Genomic DNA, 19,616 nt, shown 5'->3' with positions numbered 1-19,616 from the left:
TGTCTGCCACATCAGTGTGATTTTTCCATGTTGTCTTTTAGCAGTGAACTTCACACTTCCTCCAGAGCACTTCCGTCTCTTAGCAGTAAAATTGTTGGTCTTTTGCACCGTCAAGGTGTGAATGCTGTAATGGCCCCATCGCTAGGAGCAGTGGTGGGTAGTGGCTAGGAGAGAGTTATAATGGGTATTTTTGCTGTTAAGTGGTTTGAGTTTTTCAGTTTCAGCCATTCATCATTATCATACCTATCTAAAAATAAAAAGTTAAACCGTGTATTAGCTTGTCCAGTGTTGGGATGTCTGCACTTCTGCTGTCTCTGCTATACCTTGTTTGTGGAGTTACGGACTTTCTATTTCAAAACCTGTAAAAGTAAAACACTGTCACCTGATCTGAAAGTATTGGGTGAATGGAGGGAGAAAACTGCCTTGTAATAAGCAAAGATGCTGGTAGGTCTCTAAGTGGCATAGAATGCTAGTAGAGGTTTGAAATGCAATCTGTATTTCTCTCGTCTTTCATCCCGCATATGAATATGTGCATGTGCATATACATATATGTGTGTGAGCATGTATATGTGAGAGCTGATGAAAAGAAAAAGCACGTGGCATTGTTGTGCCTTCTGAAAGGTGGAGGGCCAGGCAGTCCAGGGCATATCTTTGGCTCTATTACATATACTGCTACAATTTCAAAGTTTTATTACCGAACCTTTGAGTTACACAACTTCCATAAGTTAGCCTTGTAAATGGATTGATAAGATCAGATGTTGGTTGCTGGAAGTTTTTCCTGTTTTATTCTGCCAAGTTATTGCTGTCTGAGCTTTCCTTTTTCAATAATATTAATCCAAAGTATATACAATTTAATATAAAGTTTACTTTTTTGCACATTCATTCCTAAGTGCCAAGTGTTCGGTCACTTATCCGCTTTATAGTAGCAAGCAATCTAACAGCCAGATTACTTGTCTCATCCAGGTGGAGCACTTTGGCAACTACTGTGTTGTTAATGAGGAAAAATTATCTTTAAATGAGCAAGAACCATTCTTGTAGCAATGTGCTATAAATAGAAGCAAAGTTTTAGTAGGTACATAAAATTAATAATAAACATCCATTAGGCTTGGAGCAAATTGCTGGCTGATATATGCCAAGTGCCTAGTCTTTTTTCTTAGAAATATTATTGAAAAATCTGTTTTTCATCAGTGTTGTGATAGCTGTGAGGAATGGTAGGTGGTCTGAATTGCTGTAGTGGTGGTAGGGATTTTGGGGGAGATGGTTTTTCTTTGCCTGTCATGTTTCAGCTGTATCACTATATCATATTCAGATTCATCGTCTCTATTATGGGTAGCTAATGTTTATACTGTCAAGAAAATTAATTTTTTTAAATGATCCTTCTGAGTAAAAGGCTTTGAAATAATTCAAAATAGCTAAATGAATTTTGAACAGGTAAATTTTTTTAAATGATCCTTCTGAGTAAAAGGCTTTGAAATAATTCAAAATAGCTAAATGAATTTTGAACAGGTAAATGACAATATCTGGCAATATTTTTTTTTACTGCTTGGTATGTGTTATTGCTGACTTCAGATCCTGTGATCCAGCCCAACAAAATCAAAGGTAAAGGATTACCTTCTGATTCAATAGAAATCAAATTCTAATTAAAACAGTCTCCTACCTGTTGTGACAATGAATTGTGAGGGGGGGCAAAAGTGTTTTATTTTTGTCTTAAATCTTCCACTGATGCTAGTGCAATACATTTTTATCAGCCTCCAGTGACAATAACTTAGAAACTGCGTTAAGTGATACTTAAATCCTTTTTTCAAATTAGTACGTTTTTCAATACAACTTGTCTTAAAACCTAGCTGAGATGAGAGCTAGGAATAACATGTCAGAGTGCTGTATCACCTTTTACATTTTTCATTGTAATATTTGGCTATTCCAAATAGTCCTGTGAGCTTTCAAGTAGGCCTGAGAATGTGAGGTTAAGATGAGTTAAAAAACAAGCAAACTGTGAATCCTGCAAGCTTGGAGTAGGGCCTGAAATTTTAGATTGTGGTTTGGTTCTTATTTCATTATATTTAGAGCTGAGTGTACAGGTCTTGTAATTAACAGTTGTGTAAAGTCTCCAAAGCATGAATTTAGAATCTACTAGGGCTAAAACACATCCATTAAAAATACAGCAAATTTTGTAGCTTATATAATGAATAACAAAAATACAATTTCCTGGTAGGTTTGACTCTTAAAAACTGGTTTGAATTTGTTCAGAAGATTCTGCAGCTTTTTTCCTAAACTTTACTCTTAGGTATGTCCTGGTGTGTTGTGTTTTTCTTTCTTTCTCCCCTTGCTCTGACAGTGGGCAGTGAATCTTTCTCTTCTTCCAGAAGATGGAGACAAGAAAACAGCATATGGTAACGCTCACTGCTTGCTCTCCGACAGGCTCCAGCTGTTCATGTCTTCAGCAGACAAGAGTAGTTTATGAGGCTGTTTCTTAAACTTGGGCTTTGTCCTCTATTTTCTTTGCTTTTTATCTGTTACAACTGTTGTATGTGCATAATCCCTAGACAATTTATGTGTTTTTGCATATGTGGTGAGAAGGTATTCTCCTTCACTTCGGGGTAACTGCAAAAGATACAAGGTTTGCTTATATTTTTTCCATGTTGCTGAAATGATTTGCATGTTAGATTTATGTGGTTTTTAAATTCTCTTGATGCTGGCTTCCAATATCCAGCACAAATAAAGGCAGACATGGTCACAAGAACTAATTATAATCAAGCATATTTAACGAATAAGAGAAGATAGAACTAGACGCTTTCCAGCTCAATGGAAAGAACAAAGACAAGTAACACCAGGCAGAAACAATCTGTTGGGGGGGGGAAAAGTAAGCTATAGCAGAAAGCAGAAAAAAAATAGCATGTTAATTCGAAGTGTATTAGAACGCCAGCTAAACTCATCTGTTTGCAGTGCTGATGGGCAACAATAGTAATGTTCTCTGTGGGGTGTTACAATATAGAACTACTTGCAGGTTAATGTTCTGCTTGTTTTGCTGCACAGCAGGCGGTAGTGAAAATCTGTTTTAGTCTGGGTTGTTTTTTTTTGCATTTCCTACCTCACATCTACTGGTCGCTCTTTTTATCTGCAATTCATTGTACTTTCAAAAAGTCATAAGCATTAACTGCCTTGTATCCTGTTTTCAGGAGTATTCTGGAGAATAATGGCAGCTGGGGAATCTCTCACACCCGGGTCCCCACAGAATCCAGGCCAGGACATGTTGCGCTCATAGCTGGATTTTATGAAGATGTCAGTGCAGTTGCTAAAGGTATGCCAGTCCTAAAGCTTTGAACACTGTCCTCCAAAATCAGGTCTTTCACTGATGTGCTGGGCTTCTAGATTGCTGATAAATGCCTGCGTAGTGGTTTGTTTACCAAGATTGCATGGAAAAGAATAATTTTGGATGTATTTCCTGCTCTTAATACCGATAACTATGAAAATAGCTTACATAAGTTAATATTTGGTAGCATGGTAAAAATCAGCATGCTGAGTCTAAAAGCAAAAAAACCTTATGGAATGATCTCTTAATGTAACAGAGTTTTTAATTATCATTTGGGATGTAATGGGAGATGGCTAACTAGATGTCACAACGAAGAAGCGAACTGCAGTGTCTTAGCTGAACCGTTGCTAGGATGAGTTGGAGAATCAGTAGCAAAATAAATCAAAAACCCCAACTGTGTGTTTTGTGCAGAGCTAGCTGGATGTGTTACTGCACGCTTGGCGTTAATAATGTGGAACAAGCCTTTGCATTACTGACTTGGTCGTTTTTCTTGTGGTCCTCTGCCTTCCCCCAGGCTTCCAGGCCTGAGCACTTGTAATGTTGTGGGTTGGTTTTGGACAGAGGAGGTAAGAGGAATTACTTGGTCTTGTCCGTGTTCCTAATGAAAAGGTTCTTCCTTCTGACATCTGCTACAAATGCAGGATTGGCAGGAATTGCCGTTAAGAGCATCTTTTGATATTTCTGTCAGCTGCCTTGTCATGGACACAGAATATCTTGAAGGTTTTATTGTGATGAGGTGGAACATGACGGCTGGAAATACGATATATTAGTATGTAATTTATTGCCTAAAATGCCAAAAGCTGAGTTCAGACAACAGGGGATTTAGAATTCAGAATTTTAGCTGTTTTGAAGGTAAACCAGCTGTGTGTTTTGTCTGTTTGAATCCTTGCATAATGAGATTGGTTTAGGTTTTCATCTCACTTCTTAATGGATGGGGGACTAATTGCAAATAGAGGTTGAAATGGAAGTAAAACAGAGACTCAAAAAGTGGAGTTCATTGTGAAGTGATTTAAGGGAAACTTTAAAAAAAAAAAACAAAACCAAAAAACACCAAAAGCACAACAACAAACATTTTGCATAGACTTAGCACAGTCTTAGCAGTCAATGAGATCTACTGGCAACCCCATTTAAATCCAGGTGTGTTTGTTTAACAGGATGGAAGGAGAATCCAGTGGAATTTGACTCTGTTTTCAACGAAAGTAAATATACTTGGGGCTGGGGAAGCCCAGATATTTTGCCAATGTTTGCAAAAGGTAAGGTGAAATTTTATGAATCTTCAGCACATAGTTATCAAGTAGTAAAATAGCGACACTTAAAATCTGTGAGTTAAAGAAGGTAAATAGAATATTTCCAGTTTATATATTTGCATATACCGGATTTCTAGTTTGTAAATTCAAGACCAGGTAGAGAAAAAGCAAGCTTTTAAAGAGGATATCCCCATTTATTATTCATCCATTTAAGTAGGTCTTACCTAATTCTATCAGCATACTAAATGAAACACACCCTTAGTTAAAAAGACCTAGTATTTTTTTCTTTGGTTGAGGTTTACAGCTCTTGTTTGCAAGCCTGCAGCTGGGGTTTTTCTTCCTCTGCGTGCAGCTCCCAGTGAGTCAGGTGATAGAACTGCAGCCATGCTTTTTAAGTATCTGAGCTGGAGAAGTAGCTTATTGTGGGTTATCCTGCTTCTACTCCAGAATAATAATGTGTAAAGGAGAAGAACTTTATGCAAGTAGGAGCTGCCTGGTATTGTTCCTGAAGGTGAGGTCTTTTCGCCGTGGTGTGCAGCGTGTTAAAATCTTGTCAGCCACGTGCAATTGGTCTTTCAGCATGCAGAGATTGCTGAGCAACACTTCAAACATTTAAAGAGTCTCCAAGTTTAATTTTGTTTTTGTTCTTGGAAGAATGAGGGCATATACACCCTTTCCCATAATCTCAGAGTAAAACAGACTGAAGGGAAAAGGAGACAAGATAGCAGATATGCTGCTGTTCTGTTCTAGGTATTGGCATTGACACATCAGAAAAGTGTGATAGGCAAGATAGGAGTAGAATCTAACATTGCTTTTGAAAAAGTATACATCATATTTCTCATGATGATTCTTGAACTTTTTCTGACCTCCAGTCTCTTCCTCCTCCTCCTGATATTCCCCACACATGTCCCTCTTTTCTGTTTTTTGCTTCATCCTTTATGGTAAACTGTAAAAATATCTCCTGATAATTTCCCATGACCTCAGATTACAGTTTGTATTTGGGAATATTGTGATGGTGGCTGGGCAGAGGAGAAAGGTAGTACATTGCCCTTGCACAGCTTATTTACATTTTTGGAGATATGTTCTTGGGAAAATATTTGGGGAATTCAAGAATTTCCCAGAGCCCAGTCCTTCTACTAGTTTTGCTTGAGTAAGAACATAAGCACAGGACTTGGAAGCAGCTTTGATGTTATCTGGAGGGATGTGCAAGAGTAATACCATACTGTTGCTGTGTCTTTCAATATGGCTTGTTCTGAGTGGCGTCAACAACGGGGCTTTCTTTTGCAGGGGGAGGGAAATCTCCCAAAATTGAGAAAGGTGTAGCGCAGTATTGTACCTGAGAAGTAGATGCTGTGTTGAGAAAACGAATCATAGTTTCTCATGATAGAAAGGTAGATTAACGTCTTTCAGTAGAAAAAGGTATTTCCTCTTCTTTCAAAGAGAAGTTTTATAACACAGAAAGGATTTTATAATACAGAGTTTCTAAACAGAAAAGTTTTATAATACCAAAGGGAATGGGATCAAGCATTTGATCTTTAACTTTACTTTTATAGAAAAGCCAAAAAGGAGATAGGGGAGCATAGCTTAATTTCTCTTCCTCTTTCCATGTTGCAAATTAGTGAGATCACAGTACTCTTCTTGTATGTGTCTTATCATGCCAAAACGTTCAGAATTTTGTTGACTGTTTCGCCACTTTCATTGGATGATGCCTAAAGAGTATATAACCCCTGCTGTTTTTTTGGGGAGGAGAGAAAAATCTTTTGTTTCCTGTCATTGTCTATGTTCTTCAGGTCCTTTTCCTATCATAAAGTAAATATTTCAATGAAATGGTTGAGGATTCTGTAGAGAAGGTAAATAAAATGCTCACAGATCTCTTTTAATATCAACGTAGATATCCATGAAATCTAAATTTGTCGAAGTCTCAGTGACTGTGGGATTAGTGTTTTATACTGAGAAAATGGCCGAAGTACCTTTGGAACTGGTGTGCCATTTACTTAAGCAGGATCAAAAGGTGTTAGTTTCTAATAGTGAAAGTTAAGCTACTGTTCTGCTTTCAGCTGGGATAGAGTTAATTTTCTTCCTAGTAGGTGCTGTGTTTTGGATGTAGTATGGGAATAATGTTGATAACACATATTGTTTTAGTTGTTGCTAGGTAATGCTTATATTAAATCAAGGAGACTGATCTTCCCATAGAAGCTGAGAGGGAGCATAGACAGGACAAGCTGGCCAAAGGAATATTCCATACCATCAATGCCGTGTTCAGTATATAAATGAGAGTTGTCTGGGGGGCAGGAATCTATGATTGCTGCTTGGGTCGGGCTGGGCAACTGAGCCTTGGGCCCTGAGATCAATTTGTGTTGCATCACTTTTTTTTTGTATAACTTTTTGCCATCATTATCTCCCTACCACCACCACCTTTCGTTACTGTTCTATTACGCTGTCTTTATCTCAACCCATGAGTTGGGTTTTTTTTTCCTTTTTTACCCCTACTTTTTCTCCTTCTCCCTGCCCTACTGAGGGGGAGGAGTGAGTGACCGGCTGTGTGGCCCAATTTGCCATCTGGGGTTAAACCACAACAGCTACACAAATTCAGTGTGCTAATTTTAGCCTTATTTTCTATGACATTTTTAGATTATGACCTTGAAACCATCTGAAAATAACGTACTTTGAAAATGCCTGTGTTATTTTCAGAATGCTCTTTAAAATTTTGAGTTTTTCTTCTACATTTGCCAGAATTTGAGGTTTGACTTGAACAGTCTAGTTCTGTACTGTTTTGTCATGGGTCTAGGCTGGAGTATAACCCAGAATATTAAATGCCACGCTGAAAAAGGAGCTGAGGTTGTTGCTTCTATTAAGGGAAGTAGGTGTTAGTCCTTTGCACCCAGATTGCCGTTTGTTCCATAGGTTCCCTTTCTCTCTGTTGGAAACTAGCAGCAAGACGAGGATCATTGTTTAGCTTGAGTATGAAGAAGGGTATCATCAAAACCGTAGGGACAACCGAGACAAGCCTTTGTCAGGGTTATTCTGGACAGACAGACCTCTTGGTCTCCTCTTCTAGTTCCTTGTTCCTACAGCGCACCAAGAAAAATGTGTAGTTTCTCACATTCCTCACCTGGCTGTGTTTGACAGCTCTCTGATGCCCACACTCTGTCAGATCTATGTCTGACTGTCCTTGTGCCTTCATTCTTTTTTCCCCTCTTTTGTGCCTGCAAAACTTGCTAGCAAAAGTATACTGCTGCTCTGGGCTTTGACCCATGAAAAACTTGTTAGACATGGGACCTGTCCCACCAGCGGAGTGAGATCTTTGCTTTCTGCAGGACATAAATCTTATTGTAAGAGGGTGATAACTTGATCCCCGATCCTAATATTTGAATATTGATGTTGAGAGCGAGATGATGTGCCAGACAAGTCTGCAGTAGGAGTGGGTGGTATCTGGTGTGGGAGTTTCTGGCACCTCCAGTTATTTCCCTTAGTGTAATGGCAGCACCAAACCCAGCAGAGCTCTGTGCCCACTTCTAAAAGACGTTTTCATCCCTGGCTTCCTTTTACTTCTCTATCCCATCTTTGCTTCCTTATCCCGAGACTTAAAGAAAATGTTAAGCATACTGTTGCCTGCCATCTCTCAAATAACAGCAGTAAAATAATATTTTGTAACATATTGCATAGTAGGTTTTCTTATTTAAAAAAAAAAAAGCTACATTATTCAAGCTATGCAGGCAGTCCAAAACTTTCCATGTATGGCGTCATTTTGCAGTGCAGGGTTGGGTGGTGTGGTTTTTTTTGCTCTGGTAGAAATTAGAAATGGGTAAGTAATAGATGTGTTCCTTTGTCCGGTCTGCAAACTGCATGCTTTCATTTGGCGGCTTTGGCGTGGCACCTCTCAAAGACAAGTCTTCTCAGGTTTGCTGTGACACTGCAAAAAACAGTACAGCACTCTACCCTCTTAGACCATCAGTCATCCTGACAGTGATGGCCAGGGCTTATTTCTTCTGTTGAAGTCATTTATCCACCAGTTGGAACTCCTTAATTCACTTTTTAATGCCTGGGAGTATTTTCTTCTTTTTCTTTCCGACTGTGAGAACTGCAGCGAGTGTTCTGAGTTATAAGTAGTGGTAATGTCTCCTGGGCGCTAGGGGGGAGCTGCACCAGAAAATCTGTGCCAGCTTTCATCTTCATGGCCTGAAATACCTGCATCCTTTGTGTGGATTTGGACATAATCTTGGTTAAACAGCTCCCTTATACTGGGATGTTAGTTCATTCACAAGCTTGGAAGCTTACAAAACTGCATTATATAATTGTGACATCCAGCAAATAGGTTATATTCTCTCTGGCCATCAACTGATAGAAGAACATTTTCCTTCTGGGAGTTTACGTAGTCACGGTAGAAATAACATCTCAGCTGTTGACTGAATTATTTCATTAAATGCCACCTAACTTCAGATCTTCCCAGGACTTCAGAAGTTTACTTTCTTCTAGGTATCCGTTTCTGCCCCCTCCCCCCCCACTTTCTCTGCTTTGCTCTCTTGACAGTGAGTACAGAAATTGCCTTGTCCAGATGCTGTGTTTTCGCATCAGTGGCCCTCATGTTGTACTTTATGCCTGAACATAGTCCAGTAGTCTTCCCTTTTATATTCTGAATCCATGTTTTAAAGATGCAGACTTTGAATATTGTTTTTCTGAAGTTTTCCACTTGGCTTTCAGTACTGTGTTGCCTCCTAGAACTGATACACAGTAACTAAGTTACATTCCTTCTGTTGTCTTCGTTATATGTGATATATGATGTCTTCCTGTATAAAAGGCCTTATTGATAGGGCATGGTCTTACATGATTCAGTTTAGCAACCACAAGATAAGTACATTTTCTTATTAAAAAAAAAAAACCCAAAACATGTGTGTTCAAACAAGGCTCTTAACGTGTAGCTTTCTCTGTTAGAAGTTTCTCAGTGAAATTCCTTGTTTCAAAACTAAATTCTGTTTAATTTGCATTAACATGGATTTGTTCTACTATCTGCATTTCCATACTTTGTTTCCTCACCTGAGTGTACTGGATAACATTGCTCTTCATTCCTTTGAGGTGCTAATAAGCTAATGAGTTAAAATAGTATCCAGGCTTCAAAAAAAACCCATAAATGATGGGAAAGTTTAAAATAATGCATTAATATTTGTGCATTTTTGACTATGAGAAAAGAAGGAAGACTTTACTCTTTCTCCTATTCCACCTATGTTATTTTTGCAGGTGCTACTGGAGATCACGTTTATACATTTTGTTACACGGCAGAAAGTGAAGACTTTGGAGCACAAGATGCAGCCGAGCTTGACATGTGGGTTTTTGATCATGTTAAGGTGAGCAGAGAATCTTTTTATGCTACCTGTGTATAAAAAGCACAGCTAGATGTTAACTTTATCATAGAACTAGAAAGCAAGAAATTTTTGAAAGACCTGTCACTTGGGATCATTATTGTGACTAGTGTAATGGAAGTTTAGAGGAAGTATTTTTGTTATTCAATGCTAATAAAAAAAATCTAACATTAATGAAAATGTTTTAAAAACATACTTGGCTTTTCTTTGTCTTAAATTTCCATATAATCTGAAGCCCATCTTAAAGCACTACAGAATGTGGTTAGTTAAGGATTTTGCAACAAGTAATATGACATGGCAGAAATGGTAAGTCTCCATTGTGAGAGAGAAATGGACAATATTATTGGCTTAATTTTAGTCAGGCTTTTACCCACTGTAATTATACAGTGTGGCTCATTCTGATGCACGTAGCTGATTCCTGATTATCTGCTGCGGTTCATGCTATGCTGTGGCTGTCGGAAGTCATGGTTGGTTTGCGGGGGACAGGGGTGGCAGAGGCAGCTTAGGCCCTGAAGCAGTATAACTTGTTCACATGGTGCTCTGCTCAGCTGACTTGGGTCAGTGCTGGTTCATGATTGTTGTTTTCTGTGACGCTGTCACTGTAAGTATAAATAGTCCAAGGCACATAGTTTCTGATTATTCATTAATTCCTACATCTGTGTTATTCCATGCTACCTCACTTGTCCTGATTAAGAAATGCAGATAGTGGATATTGGTGTATAAATATCTTTATCAGTGGAGCAATTAGGTGAGTTACTTTCTGGATCTCATAAGAACGTTGATGGACTTGAAACTTTTTCCAGAAGATCTCTGGGCTGTATGCATTAACATTAGCTAACCAGCATAAATTGAATCAAACCAAAAATGAAACCACATAAACCAATAAATAAATAAACCAAATCGGTAACTTCATTAGGACGCCAAGGGTTGGTCTGCTTTAAACAGTGATGTAGGGTGGAAAAATTCATTATAGTTTGCAAATTTACAAAGGAAGCGATTTTCTGAGTTTGCAAGTGAAAAAAGATGTGTTTTCTAGCTGCCAGCCTCTCCCTGAACTTGTGCTTGTGCCAGGTTGTGTATTGTAATGCGTATGAATGATACAAATCAAATTAGACTGTCAATTACACTCAGATAGCTGCTGTCTTAAAGTTGCACCCTGCTGTCACTTGGAGCTGCACAGGTATGTGGGGGTGGTACTACCTTTCCTTTGCTTCAAAACACCTAATGGCATTTCTTCTTTCAGTCTATGATGATACGCTTGATATATATGCCATGACTTTTTCCTTGGAACCGGCACCATTATTTTAAAGACTTATTTTGCCTACCTAAATTTCATACTGTGAATGGATAGGACTTGATTGACTGCTGTAAAACACTCATTCCATTAATCATCTCTTCAATTGCACATCAGTGATTGCTTCAGAAGCATGAAACTTGAGGCTGACTGAAACTGAGGTCACTCTGCTATTATAACTTGAACAATTCTCAGCTATGCTGGTGAGATTATATGTAAGCAACAATGACAATTTGTTGAAAATCTAAAGTTCTCCTTTGCGTGCTACTTTTTTTTTTTTTTTTACTTCCTTTGAGCTTTATCTCAAATACTTAACAACGTACCATTTAACTCTATGGTGGTAAAATCGTCCCTGGATTTCTAGGAACTAAAAGGCGCTAAGGTGTACTCCCTCTCCACCGTGTAGTCAGGAGGTCCCAAGCATCACAAGGGCCACTTGTGGCTTCCTCTGCCCCAAGAAAGATGGGGATAAAATGGAGAATGGCTAACTAATGTTTGGGCTACTAGTGCTGGCATCCTAAAATTGCTGCTTCTCTTAAAAAGCAGTTAACTAACAGTAACTCAGTTGGTCCAGAGATGTGAAATTCTGACTAGTTTTTATTTGTATGGATCAGAAGCAGATCACTTAAATTGTGAGTGGAGGAAAAAAAATGTATGATGCTTGATAATCCCTGTCATGTCTCCTTGTAGTACGAGGTGATCCTAGCCCTGTCTTGGGACAGAGAAAATTAAGTATAGACTAGACTGGGTGGGGTTTTTATCTGCAGCTGAGTTAAAACTCAGTAATTTTAATGTGTGGTAATACTTTGGGAGTGGCTTGGAGATACAGATGGGTATGGAGTTGATTGACTGCGGGTTTTTTTTCTGATTTTTTGCAGGTTTTTTTTAGAAGCCTTCAAAGTAATTAAGGGACTGAGTATAATTTAGTGTGTTGTGGCTCAATGATTCATAGTTCAATAACCCTTACCTTGATCATAGTTTGAGTCCGTGCTAAAGAAAAATTAGGGAGCAAAATACTGGGAGTCTATATTAACTAACAGGCAAAAAAGTGGTCTTTTTAGAATTATAGAATTGTCTAGGTTGAAAGGGACCTTTCAGATCATTGAGTACAACCATCAACTTAACACTGACAAAACCACCACTAAACCATATTGCTAAGCGTCGCGTCTACCATGTCCTCTTTTTGCACTTCCACATCTTTCTCAGAAGAGGAGAAGACAGGAGAGACCCGGTCCTCATCTTCTCACCTTAAAGCGAAAGTTGGGAAAGCTCCCTGGGAAATGCTGTCCTTGTGTGCAGGGGCTGGGGAGGGGTCAGGCGGAATACCTCAGGACCCCACGTAAGATCTCAGATCTATGATGTGTCTTCCCTTTGTCATTAGCAACGAGGTCCATGTATGCAAGAAGGACCACTTCTGTAGCTCATAGTCGTTGCTGGCCCCTTCGCTTCCCACCACTTGGCTGTTGCTCCACAGCGGTCTGCCTTTGTGAGACCTAAAGTGAGGGGCGCTTTGCAAGTCCTGGCAAGATCTCAGATCCATGAGGTGTTTAATGCATTTCTGGTATTTTTTTTAAGTATTTTGTGAAAAACAGTTTTATAAGATTGAACTCTCTTAGGGTAAAATGATTAAAATTCCAGGAACTCAAACAGTCTTGGAGATGAGTCCTGGTAATGGTCTAACCACAATTTATTATGACCACAGGGTAGGATATGTTCAAGGTATTCTGTAGATGTCTTCTGACTTAAGTGGGCATGTAGGGGCAGATGACAAACATTTCTTTTTCTTTTTCTTTTTTTTTTCTTTCTCGTTTTGAACACAGTACTTAATTCTTCCTTTGGCTCCTTTCTGCTGGAATAAGGCCAGACCAAGCCTTCAGACTGTCCCTTCTGTGCAGGGTGGCGGCTGGAGTCCAGAACTGAATGATGTTAAACTTTGAAGCTTTGCAGATGGTACCGTGACCTGATGTTGATTTCTGCCAGTGGATTTCAATACAGATAGCTCTGCTCTAATTAGCAGTACAATGGTTGAATGATTTATTTTAAATATGTGTAGGAGTCTTGTGCGTGGGCATGCTCAACTGATATAAACCTGGCATATATATGTTTCTCCTGCCTTTGTACATTTATTTTACATCTAAAAACTGGCATAACTATGTAAACTCTCACATCAGCACAAATCAGCGTGCACAGCTTTAATCAAACAATTTAATTAAGTTGTCCTAGATTTATGTATGAAGGAGCTTTGTGAAAGGAGAAAGTTTGTTTGGTCTCTTTCTCCCTGTGCATCTATGCAGTCAGCAATGCTTTATCAGCTCTATTAAAGGATCGTGCTTGCATGGAGGGCTCTGGGGGAACAAACGGTCCCCAAGAACTTATGTTAAACATCTATGGAGTCCATATTTTGTTCAGACATCAGTAAATCCTGTATTTTCTAGAGCTTCTAGGTTGTCTTTTTTTCTTCTTTGCTTTTTCCCGTCCAAGGAGGGAGATGATACTAAAAGATTTCACATAGTTGTAACTATACTTCTCTTGTAAAATTTTAATTAGTATTATATTATAATTAACTTTACAGTTTACTGTGAATGTTTTAATGGGAAACTTATTTCTGATCTTACTAAATTGTGTATTGGTTGTAGCAAGGGTATTATTTGTTGTTAGTTGCCAGAAAATCATAGAAAAGTTGCCAGAATCATTGAAGAAGAAGGTTGGAAGAAAGCTGTAGTAGTCATTGAGTCCAACTCCCTGCATGAACAAGGTCCAGTTAGAGCACGCTGCTCAGGCCTTGCCCAGTCAAGTTTTGAGCATCTTCAGCAACCTCTTGAATACCTGTTCCAATATCTGGCTACAGTTATGTTTTGTTTTTTTTTTTTTTTTTTTTTTAAAAAATTGGGAGTTTCCCCAGTCATCACTAAGGCCCTCTGAGCAGGCTGGCTCAATCTTCTATTCACCCTCCCAGTAGACTGTTGTAGACAGCAATGAGATCTCTCCTTAGCTGCCTTTTCTTGAGACTGGCGAAACTGAATTATCCCAGCCTCTGTTGTTTACTGCCATTCCTGAAACTTCTTGGTGGCATTTGGCTTAATTATACAAGGGAGGTAATATTACTGAATAGAGCAAATAAAATAGAAACAAAAAATAAAAATTGACAGAAACAGTATATATAGAGTGAACATGTAATGGTGGCTTGGAAACTAGTGTTGAGTGGTGGTAGGTCTCAAGTTTTGTGAATACTGAGTACCAAAAAGAGGAGGCATTGAGCAGGCTACAAGGAGATACAAGGATAGTGCTGGGCAAACAGTTCAGCAACCTCCAGAGCAAGATGAAGTGGGTTTTGCCCCTACTGTTTGGTGTCCTGCTTACCAACTCACCACCTTTATCAGCCTAAGATAACTCCTTATGGTGAACTTCCTACTTGTTTTTTTTTCAGTAAATCATTTTAAAAAAAAAAAAAAGTTTCATGAGGTAAAGCTTGCTATTTGCTCTGGGAAAAGGTGCCACATCTTAAGTCACACCCATCTTTCTTTTGTCATCTCATTCTTAATTAGCCAGAGGTTGGGCAAACTCTTCTGGCTGCTGCTGCTGCTCTGGGTTACAAGGTGGCTGGGGAAGTGGGGTGGCTTTGGTATGTCGTGGGGACTCATCTGGTGGGAGAAGAGAAGCTCAGGCCTTGCCTTCTGCACAACGGCTTCTTTATCAGTCCGTGATAGAAAAATATATTTGGATTTAACTTTGGGAATTTCCTGTTTGTCTGGTTTGATATGTTGCTTCCTTTTATTTAATTAAAATAAGAAAACAGAATTATACTCTATCCTGCAAGTTACTGGTGTGCTCTGGAAGGCCGCTTCAATGTGCGGTCAAATATGTGCAGGTGGACGGACCCCTGTGAGAAATGGAAATCTCCAGAAAAATAATTATATTGCTATTGAATGTGATTGGATTTTGTTCTTGTATCTTCATTTAAAATATCTCTGGACTTTGGTCATGATTTTGTTTGGACAAGAGCTCAAGTTGAGAGTGTGCAAATATTAGTCCCTGTGGCTACATTAGTCCATGTATATTCGGGGCGGGGGGAAAAGTGGAATTGTGTGCTACTATGATAATCTTGCTGCCAGTTTGGTCTTCCTCTGGGTACAGTGACTTTTGTTTACACAAGGTATGAGCTTTAGTTTTTAGGAGCTCCACCACTATCACAAGTGTGGGGTGGACTGCTCTGTTCTGTGGTGGTAGACATGGTTCACTGGCTCTATCAGTATTTTCCCTGGACTCTTGTGTGAAATTCGAAGATGCTTTCCTTTATATTAGTGTATTGAAAAGGATCTCTGGATGCATTTTTGGACTAAAACGGTACCCAACTTTGTTTCCATGGGCAGCGCTGTCACTAAGGAGATCATGTTGGAATAGCTGTCTGCCTGCATTTTGCATTGCTGTAATATGGCTGGTCTAACACAGAATAGCCATGTCAAGACTCATTCAATCTGAGGGGAAAATCCCCCCGGCATCTGCCTCGGGGATGCTTAAGTAGGACATGTGCAAGGCAGATGTATGTTCTGTAGTTCATGTATTTGCAAAGCGTGTCTTGTTTTGTTCTGTTTTACTTTGGTTTCTGCAAGCAACTTGTAGCTTGGTATCTCAGTCCTGCAGCACCTGCTTCCAAAGCAAGAGTATTTGAGACCTTTGCTTCTAGCTTGAAATCGATAAATCAATGGAAATATAAAGCCATAAGTGGATCTTGAGAATGGTGCGTAGTTGTGATTACATAGGAGGCAAAGAAGGGATGATACCGGTTATCTGGTATTTCTGCCTAAAGAAACTGAAACACATAAAAACCAACCAAACAAAAAAACAAAAACAACAAAAAAACCCCAAAAAACCACCTCAACTTGAGGAGTGTTACCTGTCTTAAGTTGAAATTTTGGACTGACTATATTGATGGTAGTTATCCTGTAAGAAGTAAATTGGGAAGTAATTATTTTTCTCTTTCATAACTCTAGTAACTATTAGTATTTTGACATGAAAACAGTTGCATTTTATTTTTAATAGTCTGCCTATCACCTTTTTCCATTGTACTCTGATTAATATCCTTAATGGTTTATTCCATACAGAGCTTCTTTAATTCTTCCAGAAGTAATCAAACATTGTTCTCTGCACTGCATGAAGACAAAGTGGTTCTGTTCCTTCATTTGCTAGGCATAGACACAAATGGACATGCTCATCGGCCAAACTCAAGGTAATTGAGAGATTAACCGTATCTCTCTTAAGAGTTTTAAATGCATACAGTAACTTTTGTAACAGTGCTATTTATCAAGTCTGAAACAGGAATTGCAGTCTTGAGAGTTTCTACGATAGGTCATGTATGTCACCGTGATTACTTATGTTCTGAATTTTCTGTAGTTTTTTGGTTTTAGGGTCTCCTTTTAGTAGTGACAGACTTCTGCCATAAACCTGTGCCTGGTTATAGTCTGATTTTTAGCAGGTCGTCTTAGTTATGGTCAATACATGATCTAGAGGACATGTAGGAAATTTTAGTTTCAAATATAAAATGGGAACAATGCTCTGATTCCCTATGGCTGAAATGGTATGGTTGAATTTGTAGACAACAGTAAGTTCAGGAATAATGGCTGCAAATTTCAGCATTATGCTTTAGTTTTCCTTAGGACACTTGAACGAACAGAAGAGTTTAGATTAACAGTAGTCATCACCAATTCAACTTGAAGTGCGCTATTTGAGAACTTTCTTTTCATTTCCTCACATGCTTTGAATGTAGGATATTATGTCTTTCTCTCAATCCCTGCATACTTTCAAAATCCTTGCTCCAATTTCCTACATCGTCCCCACGTTCATACTTGCTGTATGTCTCATGTTATTTTTGTTATGATTTTTTGAAGACAGAGTTTTAAAACTGACTTTAGCAACAGCAACAAATAGAAAATTAGTTTGCTGGAAGGTAATTGCAGTCACTTTTTCTAAAAATATACACATTTTTGGTTTAGCCTCTATTCCACAAAACCGTGGGATCTGTGCTGACCTGTGAATCATCTTGAAACAGTCCCTGCATGGCGAGATCCTTGTTTGTTATTTAGTTACTGGATTAAAGTTTTTGAATAATTTCTGAAACTTACAGTTTAAGGTATTTCAGTTTTCCAGAATTCCTTAGTTTTGGCATTCTCCTTAAGTTGCCTGATAGCTGTGGGTGACTAAATTATAGTCTTCAATCAAGGACAGGTCAGATTTGAAATATACATAAACATCCATTTGAGACTGTAGTTTCAGGAACCTTCAAACTGTCCTGTGACCATTTAGTATCTCATGTAAACTTGGAGGAGAAGAGATCTTGTGTGTAGGATGCCTTTTGTTAGCTTGAGGTTCTGTAGAGTGTAAAGCTGCCTATAATCAAAGGACTGGGCATTATGACCATGGATAATTTGCTTTATACCAAGTGTGAGAGCCACCTGGAATTTAATCACACTGTTTCTTATTTTTCTAGGGAATACAAGGAGAATATTAAAAAAGTTGACAAGGGTATAAAAGAAATTGCTTCGATGATTGAAAATTTCTATGGAAATGATGGAAAAACTGCATTTATTTTAACTTCTGACCATGGAATGACAGATTGGGGTGAGCCTTTTTAAACATTGAGTCAGCTGAGTTTATGGATGAGTATCTAGAGTACAATTGGAGCTCTGTGACACTAGAAGATTTGGAGCCCCTGCTTTGATTTGATATCCTAAGTGTTGCTTGTGTATGAAACCCATGCAAATTAGGAAATGGTTAATTAGCTGCAGAGTCCCTCATCAGCCCTATGACAGCTGAGTTGCTTATCTGGGCAGTAAAAAAGAAATTAATAGAGTAAAGCTTGACTCCCTTAGTGGCTGCTAGTAGTGAGAAGAAGACCTGAAAAACACCTCTGTCAGCCTCCCTGTGGAAAACTAGCCTGAGCAGGGTGAGGTTGTATTATTTGGGTGCCAATTGCAAAGCTGTTGTAGCCTATGTGGGGCAGAAATAGTTATCACTTTGCTCTTGAAGCACCTGGGAAAGGTGTCAGACCTGCCTGGGAGTTGGTGAAAAACATTTTTTTGGGTGGTCTTTTTGCTTGTTTTGGCCTTTTAGGCGCAGCAGAAAGGATGGGACTGCTGTGTGATCATTCTAGAGGAGGCTGGCACTGAAGTGTGGGTGGAGCAGCTGAGAGTACAGAAAGGAGAGTGGGGCAGGTGGCCAGCCAGGCTGGTACCCACAGAGAGCACTTGTGATGGGCATGACCACAGTGGCCAAATGACTTGAGGCAACTTTGGTGTAACTAGATTAAGGGCAGAGGAGAAGAGTTTATGGTGGTGAACTCATTTAGACAAATATTTTTTTTCTCCTTTTTCCTTTTTTCAAGAACGTTAAGAACACTCCTGCCCTTGTGTGCAGCCAGTGAAAGTGATAAGCTCTCTTCTGATGCTGTGTGTGCTTGTAACTCCTAACCGTGATACTTTTAAACAACTTCAGGCAAAATTCAGCATCTTATTCTGTGTGTGAAATCCTAAATTTTTCAAAGGGAAAGGATGCAGACTTTTTCTGTCATTAGAGATGACAAAATATTCATATATTTATTCAAAATCAGCCTAATTGCCATCTGCTCATTTGCAAAATAGTCAGTTTTGAATATTATTTACTGTTGAGCTGACAGCAACTTGCAATAAAATTTTAATTCTGGAATATTTTTTTGTCTGTTTCAAGTAATCATTTAATATTTTTTTATAAGGGAGGTACGTGTATATGTATATATATATTTATATATATGTGTGTGTGTGTGTGTTATATGATCATAGGGACCTCAGGAGGTCCAACCACCTACTCAAAGCAGGATCAGCTTTGGGATCAGACACAGTTGCTTGGGCTTTATCCAGGAAGGCCTTTAAAACCTCACAGGATGGAGCCTATGCAACCCCTTTGGGCAGCCTGCTCCGCTGCTTGCCTGCCCTCGTGGAAGGAAAAAAAAGTTTTATTTATCTGCAATCTGAACCTCCTTTGTTCCAACTTATGCCCGTTTTCTCATATCCTCCCACCACACGCAGCAGTGAGACCCTGGCTCCATCTTCTCTCAAACCCCCTGGCAGTGGGTTCCAGGCAGGATGCTTTGTCACGTCCTCCTGAAAGCTCCAGGCTGAACCCAGTCCCTCAGCCTCTGCTCACAGGCCTAGAGCTCCTTGGACCAATTTGGGGGCCCCCCACTCAGCTCATTCCAGATGATTGATGTCTTTCCTGTACTGGAGGGGTCCAAAACTGGATCCAGTGTCTAGAGGTTGTCTCATAGGTACTGAATAGAGGAGGATAATCTGTTTCCTGGACTGTGTTCCTGTTAACAGCCCCGGGTGCTCTTGTCCTTCTTCACTGCGAGAGCGTGCTGCTGGCGTGTTCTTATTATG

The 19,616-nt window shown here is 39.2% G+C and overlaps 1 protein-coding gene across 5 annotated transcripts in view; it reads left to right on the top strand.

Moving 5' to 3' along the window:
• The window catches only part of PIGN (phosphatidylinositol glycan anchor biosynthesis class N), a 109,706-nt gene that overhangs the window by 16,942 nt on the left and 73,148 nt on the right, over positions 1-19,616 (top strand). For all 5 annotated transcript variants that reach the window (XM_054190420.1, XM_054190423.1, XM_054190419.1 and 2 more), the window contains exons 3-7: positions 3,177-3,298; positions 4,465-4,563; positions 9,793-9,899; positions 16,311-16,435; positions 17,693-17,823. In XM_054190420.1, coding sequence (XP_054046395.1) covers positions 3,177-3,298; positions 4,465-4,563; positions 9,793-9,899; positions 16,311-16,435; positions 17,693-17,823 — 584 coding nt within the window. The remainder of the gene's footprint in view (positions 1-3,176; positions 3,299-4,464; positions 4,564-9,792; positions 9,900-16,310; positions 16,436-17,692; positions 17,824-19,616) is intronic.

This window comes from Rissa tridactyla, chromosome 2 (genome assembly GCF_028500815.1).
Source record: "Rissa tridactyla isolate bRisTri1 chromosome 2, bRisTri1.patW.cur.20221130, whole genome shotgun sequence".
NCBI classification, from domain to species: Eukaryota; Metazoa; Chordata; class Aves; order Charadriiformes; family Laridae; genus Rissa; species Rissa tridactyla.
Note: the sequence above shows the minus strand (reverse complement) of the source record. Positions and strands in the feature narration are given on the sequence as shown.